Consider the following 20,472-nt stretch of genomic DNA (forward strand, 5'->3'; position numbering starts at 1 on the left):
CAAATAATCACAACTGGGAACTGAAGTGAGACAGGAGTGGAGCTTTGCACTCCCCTGAAGGCAGTTGGATGAGAGCATGAGATAAGGAGACCTCACAAAGCCATACAAACACACTTTGCCACCATCCGGTCTACCAGACTCCCTGTTTCTGTGTGCCAGACTCTGATTGTTTTATTCAGTAACTGTTCAGATGTAAAAGACGTCAACAGTCCCTGGAACAGGATTTATGTATTTTAAACCTCTTCAGAGTAACCCAACAGATAAGCAGAGGTCTGCAATTCTGAAATCAAATGCCCAAACTCTGTCTAAAGTCCCACAGAAGGTGTCTGAGCCCTTTGCTGGAAAAGGTCATCCATTGCTTTAGTCAAAGTTTCACATCTGTAAATGAAGAATAATGCTGCTCTTGCATCCAGCTTCAAAATCTGCAGCTGAAGCACATATGTGGTGCATACTGCTTCATCCTCAGTTGGCAAATTAACAGCATAACATGTAATTTGGACATGAAATGTGAAACAAAGAAAGTTGCATTTAGTCTTGTTTCAAAAAGTTATATTTGCTTTGACCATTTACCAAACCTAATTACTGCTTAGTATGAATATTGGTATTTACTTTAATTAAAAGAGAAACTTCATGGCGTTAAGCAAGCTATTTATTCTGCTCCTTGTGTTAGAACAAGAAAAGTAACCATTAATCAATACCTTGCTATCAAATATAGCATTTAGGAATTTTTTTTATTACCATGCACTGTGGGCTAAGGAAAGAAAAAAAAAAAAGGTATTTACATTCTACTTTTGGTATAAAGCCACATGTGCCTGAGAAAAGGATTTAAAAATAAAATTATAGGATGACAAAAGGGCAAGGGAAGATATATCATTACACCATTACATATGCTATTTCCAAAGTTAAGCCCAGAATTCTAGCTAAAAAGTTGAACCTGTGTGAACGTGCCACTTTCTGAAATTAGGATCCATCAAAAGGAATAATAAATTTCAGAGATAAAAATTAATTAATTTAAATTTTTGTTACAAACTATAACAGAAAGGACACAAAATACATTATTTATGTTGCTAAAAATCAATCCTTGATGTTAAATTTTTTCCTAGTACACAGAAACAAAATATATGGCAGCCTATAAAAGGAACAAGAAATTTCTATTTTAAAAGAACAGAGACATAAAATAAAAGCAATTAATGGTCTGAGCATCTATTATTCTTAAGGCCAAAGTCTATAACCACAGCAGCCTAGGACTGGAGTTTTACAGGGCATGCACATTCGACACAATGATCTCCCAAGGCGCACAGGGGAGCGTTCACGTCCTTTTGGCTTATGGTGATTAGGAAATAACCAGTGTGTCACATACTACAGGCTAGCAACTGTCGACTTTTTATGACCGTTGGTGCAGATGAGAAGCTCGTACAAAAGGGTCTATTCAGTCTCCGTCCTAGAATTTTAAACAAACACAACCAGCAAACCTAGGGAAAGTATTTCTCTGTGATACAAAAGCGTCAGGCATGCAGGCTGCCATTTCCCACCACAGCCCTGCTTGGTTTTGGGAGGCAAAGCGTCAGCTTTGTGGCTCCCATGAAGAGCAGAATGGGTAATGCAGACTGACCCCCTCGTGCCTATAAATTTAGGAGGGTGAGAGAAGAGTGATACAAGGTAGCCTTCTCCTCCACAAGACTACCTAGAAAAGGGAGAGAAGGCTCTAGCTGCTTCCTGGAAGACTCAGAATAGGAAAAACCTGATTGAGGGTGGAAGGAACAGGGTCAGGGATCTTCTCACAGAGGATGCAATGTGAAGGCACAGGGAGGAACTGGCTCTTTTGGTGGCAAACAGCCCAAATTGCGCCCTGTAATTCTCAGTTGGACACATGGTGTGAGAGCACATGAAAGAGAAAGAAATGGAAGTACTGCCAAGAGTAGCCACTAAAAAAAACCCCAAAATAAAATAAGAAACAATAAAACCTCAAAACCCCACCAGTGCCACAAAGGCATATGCTGGCATTACACTTGTTTCTATCCCAGCGCAGTCCAGCAGCACTCACTGCACCCAGCGCAATCTGCGGGACCGCTGGTCACGTGCCACGTGAGGTGCTGCAGGAGTGCACAGCCATAGCACCGGACAGTGTTCCTGAGGGCCACCGACGTTTTCTTTCTGAGCACCTGTGACAAATCAGGCTGGCTGTACAGTCTATGCAAATATACGAGTGGGCTACTGCGCCACTGAGGAATGAGTCCTATTTCAGATCTGCTAGAGTGACAGTTATAGCAGAATATTGTCAAGTAGGCAATAAATAATACTGAAAACACCTTCAAACCTACAACATACATTTACAGAAAAGCTATAGAGAACCTTGCAGTGATTATCCTTAAAATATATTTTACCTTTGTCTCTTTCTCCTCAGTTTTCATCAAGTTCCGATTGCAGGTTTAAAAGAAATCCACCCATCCTGTTCTGAATCCATAAATCACTCCCTGGGAGCACTCAGGACAGCCCAAAAGAGTATCCTCTAAAAAAAACCAGACCTTCATTTTGCCACAGTTTAACAAGCCATAAGGGTTATCCTGTGCGAGGCTTCTGCAGAGAGGGCTGTAAACACAGAGCCCAGCTCCTCTCTCTGTAGCAGAATGTACATCCTGCACAGCACCCTTCACCCCACAGAGCACGCCTGCACAGCATCACAGAGCCACAGGTCACACACAACTTGCAGCCTGATCGTGTTTTCTGAGAACAAATAAAATATAAAAATTCTGCTCTTTCGAAGAAAACAAATAATTGGCATTTAAGTCTTGTATTCCTTCAGCTCTGTACTTACTAACATTATAAATTTTCTTTACACAGAAGTTACTTTCATCTATCACTACTTTGAGGTGAAAGGCTGCAACACAGCAATGCATCCTTGTTGCTTGTCATTCATGATGTTCTTAAGGAAGGTCTTATAATACCTGTTAACTGGCCTCTATAAAAATACCCCTATGATATCTGACCGATACAACCATTCCTTTTCTCCTAGACATCTTGCATCTGCCCAATTAATGTTCTGAATAGAATGTCTTATCCTGCACTCAGACAGCGCTGCATCAGCTGAGGAGGTATGAATCTCAGTGAAGAGGTCTGCGTCACTCCGTTTTAGGGACACTGAGGATTGTCCATGCCTGGCACAGAGCTGGAGGGTGCACAAATACCTCAGACACCACTGACTTAAACAGAGAGGCAGTTAGCGTGCAGGCAAGTGAGAAAGGAGCCAGGCAAAGAGCTGGATATGGGACCCTACCGGGGCTGCATTGCTGTGCCACACAGCGCTCAGCTCACCGAGGTCTCGCCCAGGTCGCTGCCACACGACCCTGGGGCTGGCGCTACCCACAGACCAGGTCTTCCCACAACTTGCCGTGGGGTTGCCGTGATTATGCCACTTACAACCTTTGCTAACCACCTCCCACAGCACCAGGTCTCCTTCAGGGAAGGTACAGATAACACAAATAGATACCTGGAATCAATTTAACAGTAGAGTTTATGAAGGCCATAAATAGAATCTTTTGTTGTTTTGTGGTGGGGTTTTTTGTGTGCTCACAAGCTTCTTGTATGCCTGGGACAAAACACCCGCTGACACATGGCAGCACAGAAAGCAGGGTCGGGTGAATTACATTTAAATGCACCAAACAGGATGCTGTATGCACAGGAGGATCACAAAGACGCTGGAAAACACTGATCTCTGATGTTCTCAGCTCTTTTGTGTGTTCAGAGCTGGGTGTAGCTCGCTGCAAAGCACAAGATGACGGAACACTTCACAGAAATGGCCTCATAAAATATTCAGTTTCCTGTTTTTGCCTGGGGTACAATCTGCACATTTTCCATACAGTTGCAGCACGAAAGAGAAGTATTAGAGTCTATTTCTCATACATTTAAAGTGTTTACACTTTAAATTTGAAAGACTAAAACCACAAAACAACTGACATAATTTCTCTGTTAGAAAGCACATTTACTCTGCCTGGGATTTTGCCCAGACTAGAACAAAAGACTTTTGAGACTAAAACAATAGAGGAATCCCTCCCAGATAGACAATGAAACAGTGTGATAAATAACCCTAGAAGGTTGTAATCACAAATATTTTTACATAATAAATACTAGATACAGTTTTGCTTGGATGACACAAGTCCATACACCCCAAATGTGAATTCATCTAGAAAACAAGTGTGCAGCCATGTAATTTTTTTCCTTCAAACAATCCCAGAACCCAAGTTAATGCTGCCCAGGGGCACGGTCACGTACACACCTGTTTGTGGGATGAGGTGTTCCAGCACATTCTCACTCTTAGCAGCTGATAGAGGAACACACACAAAAATAATTGCTGGATATGAGACTGTGGATGTAACACGGCTGAACTTGTGAGGATATTTCTCCCACGTCTCTCAGTGACTCACACAAGGAGGACACGCTGCCTATACAGCTGCTAACGTATTCTGTGACATGCACATACACAAACATCACAATGGTGTGAAATTGCACTGGTATTACCTTTTTCAGGATTTTCCAGCTTAACAAAAATGCTGCTAGGCGATCAGCCTTACAGTGGAGCAAGGATGGCACCCAGTGGCCAAACAGATTCATCTCAGAAAAACGTTTCTCATCTATCACCCATTCCTCATTTTCTGGAGTTTTAATTACAAAAAGGTTGTAGCTCTAATATGAACATGTCAGAAATGGTAAAAGCCTTTAAAGGACACTGCCTTCTTCCTTTGGGGGACACTTATGATTCCTTTTGTAAAATATTTAGTAAAAAAATCCACCTGTAGAAATATTGTCATTAATATTTAAAATCAGTAATTTTAATTTTACTGATTAATTAAATTAATCAGTAAACATTTATGACAAACAATTGTTTGCAGCCAGAACACTGTACAGAAGCAGAAACAAAGCATTCTTTTCCCTTTGTAGGGTATATGCTAGGGAAAAAAGATTTTTTTCCTGGTTTGCAAATCATTACAACTACTAAGGAACTTGTTTAACTTTCAAATTAACATTGATAATATTAATGCCACTTAAATTTCTATCCAAATAAAGTGTGGTGAAAACCAACTTGATTTTTTAAATAGCAAATTCGGTTATTAACTGCCAGTCTGCAGGGCTACAAAAGGAATCCAAACACAGATAAATAAAGAATAATTTGAAATGTGAAATACTACGCCATTTTTCTGGATTTCTTAGAAGAATTTTCTTCCGTAAGTTAAAAAAAGCAGCACAATGGTCTTTACTGGGCCAGTCTGGGAAGGCAGGTCTCAGAACCGTGAGCTGTCACATACAGTGCTAGTTCCCAGGAATGTCTGTCAACTGCGAGGGGAGTAATTTGCTCCTTACTGATGGGGAAAGAATCAGGACAAACGCACAGTGAAGAACTCCAAAGTACCATCATTCGCTGAAGCACCTCAATTTTTAAAATTTTTCTGGTCCAAATTAAGTGCATAAGTCTTTGCTACATAGATTTTTCTTCCTGTTTGAAAACCTTTCCAAATGTAAATTCCCAAGCCCGACACTGACTGAAGCATACTACTTTATCATTTCACAAGTGTGGTGTTTGTTTTTTTTTTAATCACTCATCAGATACTCCTGTGGCTCGCATGATATTTTAAATGTATACTATGCTATGCCTTACCAGTTTTTGCATTGTTATTGGCTAAATGGTGCAGTAATGTTGAACTGTATTTATTCCTCGATGCTTTCCAGCTGACAAGAGATTCTTGCGGAGTATGATGACCGATCAGATTGAAGGACAGGCAGCAGGTCTGTTGGATAATAAATCATTTCACCTTCACTTATGAACAATACTATGTCCCCAACAATTGCTATTCCTATTTTGTTTTTCTAAGCATTCTCAAGTCCTGGACCAATTGTGGTTTTGGATATGAAAACAGATTTGAGAAATACAAAACTTCCCATGTAAATAACAAAATGCAGTACTTGGGAGCAGTAAAGTAGCAGCACACTTTTTTTAGTGTGGGTAAATTAATAACCATAAGTGTTTTACTACTCCTCTGCTGAAAATTTCTGTTGTTGAAGTAGCACTGTATTAGTGTGCATAATTACTAAGAAACTGAAAAACAGCCACTATTAAAGGCAATAAGTCAGTAATATTTTAAAATACTTAGAATAGTTATTTTAGTACTGTAAAAGAATATTAGAGTATAGCAGAAATTCTTAGAATTATTATTTAAATCAACTGAAATCTATTTCAGCTTTACAGAAGAAAGCTTTTTTTTTTTTTAAGAAGTAGTACAAAGATTGGTTTTCACCATGCACGTAATTTTAATTTTCTGTTATTTTCAGTGATTTAAGTTTATGACTTGTTAAGGTATTTACCAAGGAGATGTAAGCCTTGGTCTAGCTATCAAGTAGCTAATCTTAGTAGCAGTCATTTATTATTTAATATTTCTAGTTACTGTGTGACTTCACTCTGCAGACAGAATATCAGTGTTAATTTTTCACTTTTTTTAATCTTAGCCCTTAAACTCCATTCTTTTTAACCTACAGTGTAAATGTATTCAGAGATTATTCTGTATAGCATAAAAACTTAAGAATAAATACATTTTGCCTTTGCATATTAAAAAAATTCCACAGGAAGTTCCTTACTGACACCTGCATTACACCCTTGTCCTGACTTAATCCACAGACCAGAACCTATTCCTTGCTGAGAGAAGCCTATCCCTTTAAAAAAATTGTGTAATGACTTGTGCTAAATTCATAAATGAAGAGGGAAAAAAAAAAAGTGTCTGGGCATAGATATGTGATTAAATTGTGGGCTCTATCTAGCTTCCAGGCCACAGGTTTTTCTTTTGCCTTAACTCTTTCAAATCATATATAGTTTTTCCTCAACAAAAGTATTTTTAAAAAATAAGACTTACTTATCTCTGACACTACAAAATAAACTAGTTTTGTACAGGCTTATAATACAAATGCAGCACAATCTTTTGCAGTCAGAAGGCAGAAATATTGAAATCTTTCACAGAGATGTTTTAATATTTCTGTCCCCTCTTTGCAGATGAGAAACCAAAACATGAAAAGTGCTGTGCCTTGCCCTGCTCAGATGACATGACAAAAGGAAGGCAAGCAACGTGCCCATTCAGACAAGAAATATTCAGAGGTGGGCAGACAGGGTGGAGGCACTCCTCAGGACCACTATAACCTCCCTTTACCCCTCTCATAGCCAACAAAGAGGGCTGGTCCCCTCAGATGCCTGAGCCTCACCATGTTTACTTCTTGTAAACTTTCCTTCCCCAACATCCTGGAAAATTCATGTGTCATCTGCCCTGGAGGGAAGGGAACATTTTACTCTGGGAGCTCCATGTTTTCACCTGGGAATAATAAATGCAGTCATCTTAGAAATACAAGAGGAATCCCTTTCAGTGCCCTTTTGCAACAATTCAATCTCATCTTGACCAACTACAAAGCCAGTAAATTCAAATGCTGAAATTTCAATAAAACTGAAAGCTTAATTTTTTGAGAGGAAACTCAGAATTCTCATTAGCTTTTTATATTACCTACCCCTAGAATTAGGGTAGACACTGTCTAGTAGGACACTAGTCTAGTAGGCCAGCTCCAGAAGCAATTTGCAAACAAGTGCCTCTTGTGCCTCTGACACACTGAAGTCATCCCACTTTATTTCTGATAAAATGCCTCATGGAAGAAATTAAAGCAAAAAAACCCACTTTTTTTCCCCCCACAAACTATCATATTGCTGTTTTATGGGCCTTATTCTCAATAAAGCCTATCACGCTGGAACAGGTTTCATGATGGTAACAAGATCTGTACGAGAAGGGCTGTTGTATTAGAAGCGCACCTGAGAATCACAGGTCTCGGCACTGAGACAAGGAGCTGAGGAATAGCTTAGCAGGACAACGCAGAAATGCTTCCAGGGGCAGGTGGTTGAGAAAGGAAGAGAAATAATTCAACAAATTCAAGAGTTTTCAAACCCTGGTTATCTGCAATTTATGACAATAATCATCAAGTCAAAGCATGTTTCTCTGCATTTTAAACACAAAAGCATGATCTCTTTTCTGGGTGATAAAAAGTGACGCAAAGGATGTAGTTTCCTACTTTTTTCCAAGCAGCGCTGATGGAAGGCACTGATTAAAAACATAATAATTGTACTGTGTCAGACCAGAGGTCCTTCTAAGCCCTGTACCTCAGCTTTGAGAATAACCAAAAGCAGGGAAGACTCTTGGAACTGAGAAAATATACTTTGGTGCACTCCTCTCAGCTTCAGCAAGCTGCCCTTTGGACATTTCCTGAGCCAGAGATGACTGTCTTCATACAACAGCCCTCATTTGCCTTTTCCTTCTGTTAATTAATAATTTTTAACTCATTAACATCTGCAGTGGTAGGTCACATAGTTTAACTACATGTTTGCCGAAGAGATCTTTAGTCAGATTAAAATCTGTACCCTGATAATTACAATTGATGCCCCTAAACACTGTATGAGAAAAGACCATGAACAATCTTCCTCTACTCTTCCATGCCATTCCCTCTCTTCACTGAAATTTAAAAAAAAAAATTTAGTTTTGTGTATTTTTTAACTACAAGCACTAGCCTGATGCCTACAGATGTCAGCCTCATATTTCAGAAACTAGTATAAAAGCATCAGTATTTTATTTTTAACCATTATTTATTATTTTTAATAATTTTCAGTGTATGCAATGTGTTCCTGACTTCTTGTTTCCATGACAACTGAAGACATAGGCACATGTAAAAGTGTATGAAATAATGTAATACAATAAAGATCTCAGTTTCATGAATTATGAAACTCAGCACTGTGCTTCAGGTCTTACGTGGGCAGTGCATGTGGAAAAGCAGAGAAAATAAACCATGTTTTACATCTTGTGAACATGCGCATTTCAAAAAAGGGAACACAGCTCAATATTAACACCTAAGCCCTGTTTACCTTTAAGGTTTCTCATTTTCTTTTTCCCCATTGTTGCTACTCTCAGTGGAACTTGATCAGCTGGAAGAGCATTCCAGGGGAAAAGCTCGATGCCAGCACAGAGTCTCCTGTGGCAGCCAAAGAAGAGAGTCCAAGAGTCTGTGTGACTAGTCTTGGGGTACAACCTGAAAAATACTTAAGCATGTGAATAACTCCATGCACTTACGTAGAACTGTAGGTCTCTAAAGAACTGTATCATATGCATGGCTGGGACCATGGCTTGCAATACTGACTCTGCAGTGTGATTACACGCCTTCAGTCCTCGGTAAACTTGTGTTAGCAGACAATGAAACAGTCACGTCATCAATGCATAAAATCTCATCTTCTAGCTATACATATTTATATGGTAGTATTTCATAAGTAGTCCAAACCACAAAGGTCAGCTTGCATTTCTGAAGTTTAATTACTGAGGAAGACTATAATCTAATTATTATAAACCACCACAAATGATCTAATTACTAGAACATAAAAGTAGCTAAAATAGTTCTAAATTGATGATGGCGTCACAGCAGAGGATAACATAGCCTAGGAATGCTTTCCCAATCCTTACAAAGACTGGAGATAAAATTAATACGTAACAATCAATTTTTTCATTGTGCTGTCCACTTTTACGCATTTAAGGGTGGCTATAAAATTGTAACAAGGTAAGACATGAATAACAAATTCATTTTATATGATACATATAATGCACTCCAAGTATCAAATTAACTTAAATCCATCATCTTTCACGATTCAACTGTTTACATTGTCATATAAAGTAGCAGTCCTAAAAGTTGTTTGCTTTTCTGGTTCAACTCTTTCCATCACTACTTAGTTAAATGTCTGTGTTTCTAAGAGACACACAAAAGCCTCCCTACATGGAGGTTGGTCTTAACTAGCCATACCTCAAGGCTACAGAATTGAGAAATACAGGAATTGTTATTCACACTAGATTTTGAATTGAAGATTCTGTAAAGCAGGTGATACATTATTTTCCATTGCGTAGCTCTCCTGTGTGCTGTTTGACCTAAAAAAGGGAATCTCTCACTGGGCTATAAATAATGCATCATAGTCATTAAATATTGATCTGGCTTATACCATTCACAGCTGCACAATTAGGTTAGCTTTTTAAAAATAGCTTCTTGTATATTACCCATAATGGGACAGTGTTTACATATTCTCTTTGGAAACTATATTGGTTAAATTTGAAAGTGATGTGTGTTTGTGGGACTGCTTGCTAAGTCACAGGACTCGTTCATTACTGTCTCAGAAGTCAGTAACTCTTGCTATAAATACCCTCTCCTGGACAAAATTCTGCATTCTTAACTCACGTATCTTGACTTTCTATAGTTGTCTAAAAGACAACTACTTTTAGGCTTGGAGAGGCTGCATTCCAATGAGAAGAAACCTGGCACTACAAGACAATGCTACAAGATAGCATCAATCTTTGATTAATCAGACTTCACTAGTCTTACATTTTTCTATTCCAATAATACATAGAGTTAGTGCATAATGGAAATAATGGAATTGTCTTTTCAGTCTAAGATACAAGAGGAAACTGAGTTGCTACAGTTTTAAAAGTCATATCTATTTCTAAGTTCTTAAAAAATAAAATTAATATTGATATGGGTATGATTCATTGGTGCATTACTTTAGCTTATCCTGCCAAGATTCAGCTTGAATTTAGTGTAGTTACATCAATGCAAGTAAGGAGAAGCATTGTGATAAATCAGACTTCAGACAGATATTCTCAGATATGCAAGAAATGTTTGCACTCAGGATGGATTTTTGTTTTACTTACAAATGCCCATGAAAAGTAAAGTTTAATTTTTCTCCCTATATCTAGAGCAATGGTATCACAAATCTACTTATCACAGTAATGAAGCACGTATCAAAGTCTAAAATCTATTATGCAGTTTATATGAACTTAGCAGTATATCTGACTTAAATTATTTTTTCTTTTGGAAGCCATCATAATTTAAATCTAAAAAAAAAAATCAAAGTTGAAAAATATTAAGTAGCAAATAAATGTAAAATAATTTGTCAATGGAGAGTCTATGTACAATACTTACTATAAACTGTGTGTTTTCATTGCTCTTGTTTTAATCCTATAAATCATTTGCAAAAATCACATCCTCCTTCTTAGAACCTGGAACTACAGCACATATCCCAAATACAGGAATAATGGTAGATATCCCATGATTAATTCTGATTAAATGTGAATTCTGATTCAACTGCCTGTTATTCAAACTCTAGCAATTCAGCTTCTGTGTGGTTTTCCCCATTTAAAAACCTTCCTGTTTTCAGGAAAAAGGACCCACTTTACGCTGCATGCCAACTCCAGTTTTCACTTAACGTGCATTTTAAACTCATACAAAAAGAGGATTGGATGTTAAATTTTAACTTTTTTTCAGAGATCTTGTTCTATCAGAAAACGTAATACAAACAACTGACCGCCATGAATAAACAGATGGAAGATGATAGAGGGAACATTACTATGCAACAAATGCCAAAGCCAAAGACAACAACATCCTGCAGAAATCCATGACAAGCCTCCCATTACCTTCCCTGGGGCCAGATTATCTCCTACAGAGAGACCAAGGGATATGCTCTGGCTCTGAATCCATTTCTCTGCAGTTCCACTTGTGTCTACCTGGGGGGCTAAGCCCCCTCTCTTATCACTAAACAATTCACTGGGTTAAGGGCATAAATCCTCCATTCCCACTTTCCCCAGGCATGGGCAGCAGAGCAAGCAGGTGGCTCCATTCAGGTCAGCAGAGCTGCATCTGCCTATGCTGCATCTGAACCTCACACCGGTTCTGCTGGCACTGGCCTCTCGAGAAATGTCTGCCTGCTAGTGTAAGTGATAATGAATCCCAAAAGCTGTAATGCAAATAATGAAAAGGACTGGTGACATGCATTTTTACAGTTATCATTCACATAATTGGATTCTCTTTCTAAGAAAAAAAAAATCCATTCATTAATAGAACAATTTCTAATCATATAAGCATTTTTAAACCTGGCTTTTAGATTTTTATTAGTGAAAGTGATATTCTAGTAACAGCAGAAGTAGAATATCTTCCAAAATGTGCAAGAAACACTACATGTGAATTTATGTGGCTGCTTTGTTTTTAGACAATTGTACAAATCAGATATGGACTAGTCCGATTGCTTGACATGGTCCATTATACTCATGGTTCATTGTTCCATACTGTGAATTTCCCTCTGTATTTTCCAGCTCCACAACCAATTGTTCTCTGCACTTTTCCCCATCCAAGTATCTGGAGAAAGGTTTCAATTCTTAAGGATTTCTTATTAAGTCAGGCTTTGTTGTTGTTTCATTAATTCTTAGACAGAATTAGTAGCAACAGAAATAAATGCCATTTATTTTATAGAACCTGCTCACAGTGATTGTGTTTAATTCTTAAAAATATACCAGGTACATTTGTGAACTTGTATATTTGTCAATTTGTCCAATAACAGTGGGAAATTACTGATGAGATTTCAAGTAAAAAATCAACCAACTTCAACTAGTTTTGCTAGGCTTTCTGTAATACAATAAAATTAATTCACTAGTAAAAGCCAGAGGAAAAATAAACCTCAAGTACACTTGCAATTTTTTACTTTGTATCAGAATATTCTTGATATCTTAGGCAAATAAAAATTAATGTAAAAGCATTTTGTTAAGACTATAAAGAAGTAAGGTTACAAAGATGGAAAGAAACAACTTGAGCTAGGAGGAAGAAGATGTAATTGTTTCCAAGCTGCTGGAGTTCAGTTACAGTATGTTTGATGCAGTAAGTTGAAAAGTTGTCAATTCAAATGTATTGTCACTCCAAAGTCACTAATTACTGTTAGGTCCCATGTCAGTCAAGAGCTGGTAGTGAACTACTGGCATTACTCTCATTTAGATGTTTCTGTCATGTGTGTTTGGTCCTGCTCTGACTGCATCAGGACATCGGGCAAATTGTAACAGACGTTTCCTCTGACATCTGCCAATAAATCACCACAGGGAGAGGGGACAGTTCTAGCCCCAAACACCCGCAGAGGAACGAATTGTTTATTAGCCAGTCAAGTTTAGAAGATGACCCTAATATAACAAAGGGCTTATACAAAACACAATGATACAATGAACAGAGAAAAGAGCAGTGATTTCAGCATAGGATGTCCCAGGAGACCTCAGCAGGGAGACTGGCTGCCAGAGGTCTGCACGGGGGAGGACAGGAGCGATTTCATCCCGCAGATGGATGGCCTTCTCTGAGCATGAGCTCTCTGTCAAAGGCCCACAAGACAGGCTTGTCCTCTCTGGGTTTTTGTTGTTTTGTTTTCTTTATAACCAGCGGTTTAAAGCATTAACAAAGACTACCTGGCACTCATTTTGTCAGGAACTGAAAGCGAGGTAATGGGATATAGGAAAGAGAAAATTTTTCTGAAAAAGTATTTCAGCTTAGTTTAAGCATAGCTTGGTTATATTGCTCATTTTCTCATCCACATTCTTTATCAAAAATGTATGTATCAGGGTTATTAACGAAATGCTTTTCATTTCCCTTTACGTTATCATTAATCATTAAATGGAGAGTGACATTCCTTCAAGGTAAATGGATAATGACAAGATATTCCTTACTTGGAGACTGGCAAATCTACTAATGAAGACACCTGGGAAAACAAGTACAATAGCTCCTCATCACACCGGTATCTAAGCCCAAAGAGTCTTTCAGTGGCTGATAGCAACCAAGAAGTATGGCTCTCAGGTACGCAGAAAAATATTGGTTGAATCCTGACAGCCACAGAAGCTATACTACAGGTGCTTATTCTAAGGTAAATTAATTTTTTAAAAAAGAAATATTTATGGTCCTTTATCCCCTTCTTTCCTATCTCTCTCACACAGTGTTCAGTATTCTTTTTCCAAACATCAGGTACAACTTATTAAGCACAAAAGTATTTTCTGCTGGCTGCACTTCTGGAATGATCTTCAAGGACATTAGATTCCAGCACTAATTCAGTAATCTAATATTCATCTTAGAGTAGGTAACTGCACCAATAACTACAAGTGAGGGAGAATATTATGCCCTTATCACCAGGTATCAATACAGAGTTCTAAGGCAATTCTTTGGGAAAAAAAATTCCTTGGGCAATAATCTACAAACTAATTAACTAACTAGCAATAGTTGTCCTTCCTCACCCAGGTAACTCAATGGTATCAAGCTCTGCTAAGTCAACCACAGCTTGCCCTTCCACCACCACCATCCCCACGGTGCAGAGATCAGATTGCAGCCAGCCAGCCAAGTGTCAAAACAACCATCAGCTATTTTTCAGGCACAGATGCCAGGCAGCCACAGCCGGGAATGCCAGCAGTGCAGGGTCACAACAGTCCAAATCTCCTTCCCAGACCTTACCAGTCTCCAATGCACTTTGTACAGGAGACCAATGCTGATACCCACCATGAGACCCTCCCAAATGGCCCTGAGGAGCCCTGTACAACATTGACACCTCACAGCCAAGGAAAGGGCCACTGAGTTTCCCCAGTGTTTCCTGAAGCAGAAAAGGACAAAACAAAGCCTATCACAAAAGCAGCTCTGGAGTGTTGGTAGTGACGAAAGAGCAAGGTCACCATTTCCCCTACTCTCTGCCCCTTGGCAAGGCAGGATTCAGTGAGAACACATAATTATTGGTGCCTAGCAATGCTATGTTCAGCACACAGCACTACAGTTCTGCCCAGGGCACTTACAGAAGATAGAAGAAGATTTCTCACCTTCTGAGCCTGGAGACAATCCTGATAGTGAATGCTCTGCTTTTACAGCAAACACAGGACAGCTTCCACAATATAAGCATGAAAAGTCTCAAGTTCCTCTAATTTTCTCCAGTCTCTTCCTCACCTCCCACTGTGGTATGACTTCACTGTGGTGGTTCTTGCTGAGGAGGCCACCAAACCCATGCTCACATGCAGTTCTAGCAGCTGCTGCTGCGTTTTTTTTTTTGCTGTTGTGCACCTATCACTGCAGCTCTTTATCCTTTGAAAGATTTTTTTCCATCTTCCCTGCCTAACAGCTTAACATGCAATATGTCTTTTGTAAATCATTGTTAATTATTATTTCCTCCTTTTGATGTAAAATTTCTTGCAGATAATCTAAGTCCATTTTAATTTACTATTTTCAGAAATAACTAAAAACTTAAATCCTTACCTTAAATTTATCAACTTCTGCCTTCGAACATGTTGCATGGTAAGATAATACCTGCCCCAGAAAAAAAGATTAAAAAAACATTTTTGTAGACTTGACAGCTAGAAATAATAGGGCTATGTACTGCAGTCTTCTAATCAATTATATTTAAAGCAAATTTAATTTTTATGCATGGTAATTCAGTTCTGAATATCAGCATATAATAATTAATTGCAGGTTATCAGGTACATATTTGGCATTTATGTTGCAGGAAATTTTACAGGGAATCATGGACAGTAAGTAATTTAATATTACAAGCATTCCTACACCTACAATTAAGAGAGAAATAATATAAAATAACAGTAGATTTATAGACTTTAAATAATGCCTTTGCTAGTGGCACATCATTTCATGCAAATTAGCACCTCTATGCTATGCTTGACATTCTCTTCAATACCATTCTGGAGATGAAAGCATCAAATATAAAACACAAAGTACTGCACACTTTATCTTATTACCTGTAAGACTGCATACATTTACACGGAATACAGTATCTCCTTATGTGACAATACGAACATTGAGTAAGCACTCTGGAAGGTGCAAGAGCCACCCTGTGTACTGGACCCACCAAGGTCTGACTGTGCGTGGGACGAGGCACTGGAGCCAGAGCACTCCTAGCAAGGACAGGCCCACCTCACTGCACAGCAACACCCGATCCGCTTATGTGCTACAGCTTTTATATGTATTTCTCATTTTGAAATTGTTTTTGTCTATGAATGTCTCTTACTCATACAAATATCTAACTCTGTCTCAAATATCCTTGGCTTGCAATACCTTGTCCCAAGATGGTATTTACTCATATCAATTTTAGAGGTGTCATCTTTTACAGTAACAGGAAATTATTCCTGCACTATAAAATAATAAATAACAAACATCAATTTACTTGGTCTGTCCTGTGTTTTACCTTCTGAAATTATACATCATGTCCTTCCTCAAACAGTATCTATTTTTCTGTCCAACCATATCATAGCTCCTCTCAGAAATCTGTAAGATTAGTAAAATTACGCCTTCTGCTGGGACAGATTACACTTAATACCAAAATTCTCATTGAATTTCTCCTTTACTTGCATTCATTATATCCCTCTAGATTTTTAGTTTTCCTTAATATTAACTATTATAATCTTTTAATCATTTGCAAATTTTGCATCCTTAATATAAAAAGGATTATTTATCCTGGTTCTGAACCACATGGCATCCTACTGTCAGCCTTTCCCCATCATTTATTTACATTTTGGTCTTCTGTTTCTTAGTTCATCTTATGAGAATTCTACATGAAAAAAAGTATCTGTATATCTGGATAAGAATCTTATTATGGTATACATAAAATTGATTTATTTTACATCTAATCAATGTCATTTTCAAACGCCACTCATTGCCATACTAGCTAAATACATAAATGCTAATAAAGTATTCTATTACCAAAAAATGGATTCACAGTCCTTCAGTATACACCATTCTTTTGTTCAGCACTTTTCTCCTGTATCTTCAATTACTTTACACAAATGTTATCATGAGTTGTAGCTCATGAAAGAATTACTTTTCACTGAAGCGTAGTGGCCATTTATCAAACCTATAATCTACATCCAAGCTATATAACTATTAGCATTTTTTTTGTTTAAAATACAAGTTTCTTTATTTGATCTAAGAAATTAAAATTTCCTTGATTTCAGCAGTAAATAACAAACTTCTATGTTAACTTTCATCCCTGTGTATCTGAGCATGATTCTGGCATTGTGTGTTTTTCTTGCCAGGAGGAGTATTCATTCCAAGGGGTAATATTGCACAAGTATCTGAGGCATATGAGGGCTTAGAGTAACTCATGTCTATGATATGTAAAGAATAAGGAATCTTGCAGGAGGCCTGAAAAGTTTTTAACTTCTCCTCCTAAGTGAATACACATACAGGAACAATAAAAAAGCCACTCATGCTTCAAATATTTCCTAACACAAATAGTACTTACAATTAAAAAAGCCTTAACAGACCTTGGCGCTTTACAGGATAGATCCTTAATACATAGATAATTATCTGCAGCCCTAAATCAAAGAAAAAATATCATGCCATCTTCACAGCAATCCAGTTTGGTTTGACTTCTGTTTTAATAGAGAGAAATTAATATCTCAATCAGGCCAATGCTATTTTTGTGGTTCTTATTGTAATGGTGGGTACTGTATAAACTCCAAGAAGTTACACAGTTCACCACATGTGAAATTTAAAGTAATACTGAAATCTTAGTGACATTATCCTTTAATCAGAAGAATGTTTTAGGATTAATCAGTCTGGTATAATGCTTTTAAAAAGATCTTAAGTTTCATTCAAACCATTCTTCATTGTTGTTTCAGAAGGAATAACAAATTTATAAAGGCATCCTCAAAAACTCCAAGATTTGTTCTCACTAAGATTATTTTTAATATGATTATTTTTTAAATCTCCAGAATATAATACACAATAGTTCTTTATTGTTGAATCAGCTTATAGAAGTTTAAATAATCATAATTTTAAAAAATGTTCTGCATTTTATAGTTTGTTTTACAGAAGCTGTTAGATTTTGTTCTTCATGACCTAGATTAATTCCTACACTTATACCTGTAAGAAACTAAAGTCTCCATCATTACTGTCCCCTCTTCTAATGTAGGCAACAGATGATATCCATGTTCAAAAATACTTAAGCTGTTCCTGGGCTCCAAAGCTAAAGGTATGCTGAGAAAGTTTCCCTTCAGCGTTACCTTAATAAGACAACACTCCAAGGTGCAGAGAGGTAGATATAGAAAATGATGCTAACTACTACAAATTCAGAAACAGCAGGTTCCTTTACATGTGACACTTATGAAAAAGAAAAGGTTCCATTAAGATGTACACATACATCAAGAGCCACAGACTGTTTTGCCCAGGATTTCTTCACTTGGTCATACATAATTGTGTTGTTGATTCCGAGGCCACAAAAAATAACAAAAGCCTAAAATTGAAGAGAGAAAACAGAAAATGAAGTCAATTACAATTAGATTATAATACAAATACACAGATGCATGCTAGCTTAATCATAAAAGGAATTGCATGGAAATATTAATAATAATCATGCTTACATAGGTTATTTTGAGAATGCTGGTAAGTCACTGGCCTCAAGATGAGAAAGGGTAGAAGCAAGAAACTTGTTTTAATTAGGATGCAACCTTATAAAGTAAGGAGTTCTGAGAACTACTGTCAAACCACAAATACAGACAACGTTCTTCCCCTCTCCCTACAGCAGGCTGAAGCAGCATTACCCAGAAATATGAAACTCTGCTGAAAAAAGCATGTTATTGCTACAAAATTGAATGTCTCTTACTTCAAACAGTCGCTGGTCGGCATCGTCAAAGGGTTTCCCATCAAGCCTGTTCAACACTTGAGCTACCCCTTTAGAAAGAGTTCATATGAATTATAATCTTCATTCATTATTTCACAATGCAGAATATCTTATTAATTGGTAATATTTAAAATAGGTTTTTCAAATTGAAAAGCAAAACTACAGAATATTTATTCTGAAAATCATTAAACAGACATAAACATGTGAAAGTGATTGTTTTGACACTAGGACTCAGTTTATTACTTTCAACGGTTATTCTTTACTCTGCAAGTATAATATTGCAAATCTAAAAGTTACTCACAACACTTTTCACGAAAGGGTAAAGAACTTGAGCATTTTGCTAACAGCAATCATGCAAGCTGTCCTAGCAATTTTGAGTTATTAATATAATTTTATCAATCAGTACCTTCATTCCTAAAAACTTATTTGGTTTAGCACCACCTGGATATAGAAATCTTTCTTTCCTCATGACTGATCCATAAATTTATTGAATCAATGAAAATATGTCATTTCTTTAAACCATGTGAAGAAGTGTTCAAAACTCTTGACTCTAGTTCAACTAATACTGTATTCTACTACAACAAACCATTTCTATTTCATTTAGCTACAATATGCCCCTAGAAAAATAGTAAGAGCTATCAGCAGTCAAGGGTTCAGTTTCTTTCTACTTCTTTAAGGTAATACACACTTCACAACAAACAATGAAATCATATTCTAGAAGACTCAATTCTCACATCACCTCTACTGAATAAGCTCAAAGATCCTGATCCTGCATGGCACCGAGTGCCTTCAGCAATGCACTACTGATCTCAGTTCTCACTGACAGCCACCACACACAGGGATGCCAGTCTTGCCCTGCCAGTTTAAATTGCTATTTCTTTGACTTGAATTCTTCTGTGGAAAATTACAGCGGAATCTGGCCCTGTTATTTACAAAGTGCTTTCCTTTTTTGTGCCAAAAGCAGGCAATAATGCAGGGCTAACTGCAGATGTATCATAGTCGTGAAGCATCCTATCAAACAATCAATAAAACACTGTCACATCCTCATCCAGCACACACCACTGCCACAGGCAACTCTGACAGCTTCCACAGCCTCTCCAATAAGTCTTCCCTGACTGCAGTTTATCTTTAAAGAGGGAAATGACCACTTTGTTGGACTGCAGAAACAGTTGCCCGAGTTGCGTACAAAAGAAGTGAGACACAAGAGAAGTATCAAAGTATATAAAACATTTTTCACTAATATTGTTAGAATTTGTTTTCATCTCATTAGTCTTCAAGTTTCAATACAATATATAACTTAACAATGACACAATGGGAAAGCTGAAAAAGTCCATACAGTATCCAAGTCAAAATACCCCTTCTTGGATACTTAGCATGCATCCTAGGTACCGTAACTTCTTAACAATATTCAGCTGGGGAAAAGAAGAAAAAGGAACATCGAATTAAAAAGATAGAATTAAATCTACATTAGCACTAAAATGTTGCAGCTACGAGGAGAGTCTTACCGATTATTTGGTGATTGCTATTCCATATAGGAACACACAAAACAGACCTTATGTGAAAGCCAGAAATCTGGTCAGCCTAAAATGTAGAAATGAGAGCTTCCATTAGCAGTTGGTACTATTTGCAGCCTTTTACATTCTAGCAATAGAAATGTCAAGGAGTAAGTTTACATTTACAGATGTCATTCCACATGGATTACTCTCATTCGGAAAAAATTTCTGCTGAAACCTTATTAACAGTAAGATTAACCAAAAGTCACAAGGATTATCCTAAAAATTGCCAAAGAAAATACAAATATTGCCCTCTTTGCCACAGAAAGCTTACACTACCTGACTTTTATTTGGAATTAAAGACAAACTACAACTGAGGCAATGTCCAGACAATTCCTGGATTACTTACAGTGGTGGATAAGTAGAGAGAACTTCCATTGAGTAAGTGTGCCTTAGAAATACTCTTCCCAA

General features: G+C 37.5%; 1 protein-coding gene across 1 annotated transcript in view; it reads right to left on the reverse strand.

Moving 5' to 3' along the window:
* Positions 1–20,472, reverse strand: part of PDE11A (phosphodiesterase 11A) — a 135,584-nt gene that overhangs the window by 49,216 nt on the left and 65,896 nt on the right. The window contains exons 7-10 of the mRNA XM_086750719.1: positions 20,014–20,089; positions 18,491–18,558; positions 18,029–18,121; positions 15,133–15,183 (exon numbers count right to left, since the gene is read on the reverse strand). Of these exons, the coding sequence (XP_086606845.1) occupies positions 15,133–15,183; positions 18,029–18,121; positions 18,491–18,558; positions 20,014–20,089 (288 nt within the window). The remainder of the gene's footprint in view (positions 1–15,132; positions 15,184–18,028; positions 18,122–18,490; positions 18,559–20,013; positions 20,090–20,472) is intronic.

This window comes from Chlamydotis macqueenii, chromosome 6, assembly GCF_036417535.1.
Source record: "Chlamydotis macqueenii isolate bChlMac1 chromosome 6, bChlMac1.mat, whole genome shotgun sequence".
NCBI classification, from domain to species: domain Eukaryota; kingdom Metazoa; phylum Chordata; class Aves; order Otidiformes; family Otididae; genus Chlamydotis; species Chlamydotis macqueenii.